This window comes from Urocampus carinirostris, chromosome 3, assembly GCF_059441175.1.
Source record: "Urocampus carinirostris isolate Australia breed hairy pipefish chromosome 3, RoL_Ucar_1.0, whole genome shotgun sequence".
In the NCBI taxonomy this organism is placed as follows: domain Eukaryota; kingdom Metazoa; phylum Chordata; class Actinopteri; order Syngnathiformes; family Syngnathidae; genus Urocampus; species Urocampus carinirostris.
Window position 1 is genome coordinate 46,190,396 of NC_142351.1, and position 5,485 is coordinate 46,195,880.

Here is a 5,485-nt window from a genome sequence, read left to right on the forward strand (position 1 = left end):
AACCATGTTATTTGGGACCAAATAATATAACAATCAGACAGCTCTGTGGACAGATTTTTGAGTTTATTTTTTCAGTAAACATTTGTCATGATGTTTTTGGAACATATGTAAACACAAAGACAAGAATGAATGCATTCCCAACACATTACATTCATATAACTGGTGTAAAAATTTTGGAAAAAAATATGGATCTACATTCATAGCAAACATTATCAATTTCTCAAGTGCGGTGCTCTACGCAAAAATCAGTTCATTTTCAAAGACAAGCATTTACACTTTAGTACACAAGAAGCCCTTTTAAACAAAACATTTTGCGCTTAGTAAGCCGAAGCACTTTCTTGCACTTTATTTATAAGCCTACTTTTCTGACAGGAATTTTACATACTCACAGCATACATTTTCAAATGAGGCACCCTTGGACAAATTGAAGGAATAAACACAAACAGTAATAAATGAAAAATACATGCATAAATAAATAAAATCACTGAAACCTAAAATTCTTTAAATTGGGAATAGCGAGTAATTGATTATGTGCCATGTGTGAAAGAAATTAGGTGGTACGAGGTCACCATCACAATGGATTGGTTATACAGTATTGCAATCTGGAAAATGGTTACCATTTTCATGCCAAATTAGACATTTGTAGCATAACAGTAAATACAATGCAGGGTAGTTTTGTTCTAATTGCATTTGTTTTCTGAGGAAACACAGCAAGCCTCCTGTGCATAGTGTATATGTATTCCATGTTTACTGTTCCACCTAAGTGCTTGGAAATTCTGATATATTATTTAAGGTACTGGTTGAAGTAAATGTGGACAGTTAACTGACATTATATTCCATTAGTGTTATACCAAAAGCAAGCATAGGTTAAGCTCTAGTGATGGCTGACCAAGCAGTAAAGCAATAGAGATCTACTTAATACCTGTTACTTTGCAACTGAATATACATGTTTTGTTTTTCCACCACTAGAAGGCGCTTTAGAATTAGACGGCGGCTCTTTAGCAACTTGTTTCATGACCATCTTAGATGCTTGACTTCCTGTCACTGTCCTTTGCCAGTCTTCTAATTTCTTTGAGGTGATGGTCCCTTTCTTACTTGCCCTTACAATATGTTTCTCAGTGCCTGTTGCTTTAACCATAAGGGGTTCCATTTTAACATCCGTCTCAGAGTTGGTTCTAACACGACTTTTCCTGACTTGACTTCTACTGTTTGAGAGTGCTCCTATTTCTTGGGATTGTTTTCGAGCATTCCCTGCTGCATGCATGTGCCTGAGATGGCTCTTTCCTGCTGAGGGGCCCACTGGGACCTGTGCTACACCACTACGTTGTGCTTGTTGGCTCCTAATTTCTTTGGGGGCTTCTGGTGTTTCGCTGCAGCTTCTTTTCACAGGTGCGCCTGGTCGGGTTTTACGTTCCAGCAGTGGGCTAAGACGTGAGTGGTGCTGGTATGCGTAACCAAAACAACTACCGTTGCACAGAGGGAAGCGAATGTGACAATGTGGACAAACTGGCAGGCGGGATTGTGCAGCAGCAGATGCTGGTGACAGAGGGTTAATGACATATGGGAAAGCTCGCGGCTGCCTAGGCCCTTTTGGGGAGTTAAGTCGAGATGATGGGGCTGTGTGAGGTCTAGGTGAGTGACCAGGTGTGGCCTGGGGCTTTATGCGCCGCCCAGCTGGACGGCTGCTTTCGGCTTGAACAGTTTGAATTTGAAGCCACTCCAACTGAAGTAATCGCTCCAGGAATTTCTCCAAAGGCCCCACCGGTTTAGGCCTGGGGGCACCACGCCCCTCTGTATGAAGAAACACTGCAAGCTGTCTGAGGCTCCAGGTGTTGAATGGTGGGGGAAGAAAGTCTAAGTAACAGTGGGTAGGTATGTCATTCTCGTCTTCATCATCTTCATTTGCATATGGTCCCGGAATGTCCAATGGGAAGTCATTGGAGTCAATGACCTCAGCTCGCAGATTTAGATGAGGGGGTGTACAAGGAGTACAAGGTGATGGCAGAACAGGCAGCCTTTCAGAGTCTGATAGGTCGCTGGCACTGTCACTATCGTCACATTTGTAGGGGTCCTGATGGGCCTCTGGCATCAAAGCTCTGGAATGAGTCAGCGGGTGCCCCGGCATGTGTTGTAATACTGATATTGGGGAGAGAGGGAGGGAGAGCGCCTGGCGGTTCTTGTTCATCTTGCTGTGATTCTGTTGGAGCTCAGTACCACAAGGTGATATCCGCTGAAGGTTTCTTCTTTCTTCAGGTTTGTGTGCACTTGAGTGCTGGCTTATTTGAGGTCTTGCATCTCGTGCTTCTGCCGGGCTATGATAAAGATGTACAGGGATGGAAAAGCGTTGGAGGATTCCATAATGGACTGCACCAAAAACAAAGTTTGTGGTAAGACTACAAACAACCTTCAAAGCATACCTGGGTAGTTTGCTTGTATTTCCTGTGGTGGTAGATTTAACCTTGTAACTCCTCTGCTGAGAACCCTGTAAAACAAGCCTATCTCTAATAAATGGAATACAGAAAACCCAACATTTTTGATTGCATCTATTGCATTAGAAAAAAGAACACCAGTACGACGAGTTCACGTTTATATAGATTTAGGCTCTATTGACAGCAAAGTTTCAATGGCTTCACAAGTCCACTTCCCCTGATCTAAGGTCACCGAGTCTTCGCAGTATTCTTGATATGAGAAATAATTTTACCTGCTGCACTGACGCCACGACGTTTAGGTCCTGATCTGGTCCTGGCAAGCCACCTTGAACTTGGCCTACTCGCTTCTTCATCTTTTTACCCTTTTTTAAGCTGTGCAAATAAAGTCAGCGACAAATCAACACCCGCCCAGTACAGCACAAGTTTAGCACGGTGGAATTTTCCTACCTTAAATCTGGCCCGTTATTTTCAGAGGTTTCGACGCGGATCTTTTCTCTCGAAACAACGCATTTCAATGTCGTCGATGCTGTTGCTGTGCGTTCTTGTATGATGGGCCCCATGCTGCAGTTTCCCAAGAGTGAAGATCATTTGTCTTTATCAAATGATCTAGCACTCTAGCAGAAGAAAAACAAATTACATCAGATCACAAGATATGATGTGAGAATAGGGATGAGAATAGCCATTCTGGAAATGAACTGCTGTACATCATGCGTCAGTGTGAACTGCTGCCTCTGACAAGCGCGTTGCTACCGTCACCATGTTCAGTCTCTTCTTTGCGGCAGCGTATCGGCTTTAAATCAACAGAATCGGAACAGAAGTAAACATCGTTTGTAAAACTTCACCGTCGCCATTAAAAACAATAATAATAACAGGACAAAAAGGACGATTTGCTTTGTCTGGCTTGCCTTCCCCGTCAGAGACAGGTTTGTTTACCTGCCAGTAAAAGGCTTGCTACTGGTCCTGACGTCTTTTACGAGTGCATTGTGGGACATGAAGTTTAAACGACCAGACGTGGCTTTTAAATCAAATAATACAGACATTTTAAGTTAGTGGAATTCACTCCCGATGACTGGAAATGTGCTCTTTTCAAATTGCATTGATACGGGTACGATAAAAAACGCTGTGTTGGTCTTGAACTTTGGTCACGTATTTGAACATCACTCAATCACCCACAAAACACCAGTTCAGTTGCAGCTTCCTAAACTGACTGCTTGCGTGCATGCAAACTGGCCGTCATCGAAAAAAGTGAGTGCTTCCTTTCGTCGCTTGAGGTCAAATCGCCAACATTATCACGCGGTAGTGGAGGAAGAATTCGAAGAGCCGTCTGAAATAGAAAGGTGATATACCGTTAACGTGTTTGTTTTAAATGAATTTATTGTTGTACAACTAATGCATTACATGCTGTCTTGCACGTACCGGTGCTTTCGAGTTCACGCCCACCGTCATTTATTTCTCTTTTTTTACTGTTCAATGCCTACATCAAATAATATTGTGCTCATTGCAGTGTTAATGACTTGCCAACATTTTTCTGCGGGTGATGAGGGCACCACTTCTCTGACACCATGAATAAAGGTTGGTATATTGGACAAGGGAAGATTATACCCACAACGATTGAACAGGAGACCCATTTGTGTAATGGTGGGAGATCGATACCGAAGCCCCGTGTTGTTCTCAAGCTGGATGACATGCTACGCCAAGTGAATAGTGAAGTGGAAAAGAAGCCCATTCCCATTCGCCCACCAGGTCCAAGACAGTCAACTCCAAGCAGTTGGGATTTCCAAACTCACTTGTGTGAACCTATTCCAAAGTCCATAATCAGACAACGCTCACAGTCTTTGCCGGCTCCCACAGACAGGAAAAAGAAATGCCGGCATGTTGGTGTACGATTTATTGACTCTCTGGGCCTTGATCTGGAGGACATTAGGTTTTTCAAATCCGATGATGAACCAGCCATACCTTTTTACGTCAACTTTCGGTTGCTGATGGCTGCAGAATTGTCAGACAAAAACGGTTTAGAAATATCCTTGCCTTATTTAAAACCACTCTTTGACCAACAGCCCGGCGATCAGCCAACATTTTTGCATCGTCTCTTCAGGGACAAAGTGTGTCTTGAAAGAATCATATGTTTTGAGTTTGCTGTCGTCGGAATAGCCCAAGTGCTCAATTTAGATTTTGAAAAATATGTAATTGTGCGATATTCGTTTACAAACTGGAAGAGTTGTACAGAAGCTAAGGCCTTGTGGGTCTCTTCAAGCTCTAAGTCCTGTGAAGAAGCAGGTGAATTTACTTGTGATGTGTTCCATTTTCACCTACCCGTCCCACCATTTCTGCAGCCTGGGGCAGTTTTAGAATTTGCCATCCAGTACAAGGTTTGCGGAGCTGAATACTGGGACAATAATTGTGGGGAAAATTACAGGCTAGTTTGCAATAACTACAAGTACACCGTGCCCAAAGAATGTGAGGCTAGCATGGTTCACTTTTTTTAGGACGCTGCCAAAAGGCAAAACACAAAAATGTATGACTTTGGATCTTGACAATTCTCTCTAACATTAATTATACACTCACATTGAACATGAATATGAACCTTTGTCTCGATGGTAGAAATTAACAATATCAGTAAATTGATTTTAATCTGACATAAGTGTACTCGTATATTTATTTGGACATGCATTGTAAACTAGGTGCCCGAAACATACCGCACTGATTTCAAATGGAGCACATTTCCCCGGCAGCCATGTTCTTTAGATAGTTTGCAGTCACTTGAAAAAAAAGTGCACAAGTTCCACACATTTTACAAAGCTTAATATGTATACGGAGGCGAAAATGTATAAAATTGTATATTTTTTGTTGCGCGTCATTTTGAATTGCTAATGTCTTATGTGTAATAAAGATTTGATCAAATCTCTTGTTTTCTTTTAAAATAAAAAAGCAGCGCAAAATGTAGTAGTGTATGGCATTTTACTGAGCATTGCATTTGAGCAATAAAAAACTACAAAGGTGGGTATAATTGTTTGGTAATAATAAGCCACAAGCAAACTATTGAGAACATTGTCACA

At 42.0% G+C, this 5,485-nt stretch overlaps 2 protein-coding genes across 2 annotated transcripts; one reads left to right on the plus strand and one right to left on the minus strand.

Annotated features, from left to right (window-relative positions):
• Positions 1-42: 42 nt before the first annotated feature.
• Positions 43-3,410, minus strand: fam217ba (family with sequence similarity 217 member Ba). Its single transcript, XM_088332076.1, has 5 exons — positions 3,134-3,410; positions 2,877-3,043; positions 2,702-2,801; positions 2,418-2,482; positions 43-2,312 (listed from the first exon to the last, which is right to left on the minus strand). The coding sequence occupies exons 2-5, from the start codon at positions 2,987-2,989 to the stop codon at positions 926-928; spliced, it is 1,665 nt and encodes a 554-aa protein (XP_088188202.1). The 5' UTR covers positions 2,990-3,043; positions 3,134-3,410; the 3' UTR covers positions 43-925.
• A 187-nt stretch (positions 3,411-3,597) lies between these two features.
• On the plus strand, positions 3,598-5,372 carry ppp1r3da (protein phosphatase 1, regulatory subunit 3Da). Its single transcript, XM_088332080.1, has 2 exons — positions 3,598-3,766; positions 3,934-5,372. The coding sequence occupies exon 2, from the start codon at positions 3,992-3,994 to the stop codon at positions 4,913-4,915; it is 924 nt and encodes a 307-aa protein (XP_088188206.1). The 5' UTR covers positions 3,598-3,766; positions 3,934-3,991; the 3' UTR covers positions 4,916-5,372.
• Positions 5,373-5,485: the final 113 nt, after the last annotated feature.

Bases quoted from the DNA above. Each gene is read 5' to 3' on its own strand.
- fam217ba (XM_088332076.1), bottom strand. From the start codon at position 2,989: ATGGGGCCCATCATACAAGAACGCACAGCAACAGCATCGACGACATTG. The intron at 2,802-2,876 runs GTAGGAAAATTC...TTATTTGCACAG, and splicing joins AATAACGGGCCAGATTTAAG to CTTAAAAAAGGGTAAAAAGA. The intron at 2,313-2,417 runs GTATGCTTTGAA...TCTTTATCATAG, and splicing joins AATACAAGCAAACTACCCAG to CCCGGCAGAAGCACGAGATG.
- ppp1r3da (XM_088332080.1), top strand. From the start codon at position 3,992: ATGAATAAAGGTTGGTATATTGGACAAGGGAAGATTATACCCACAACG.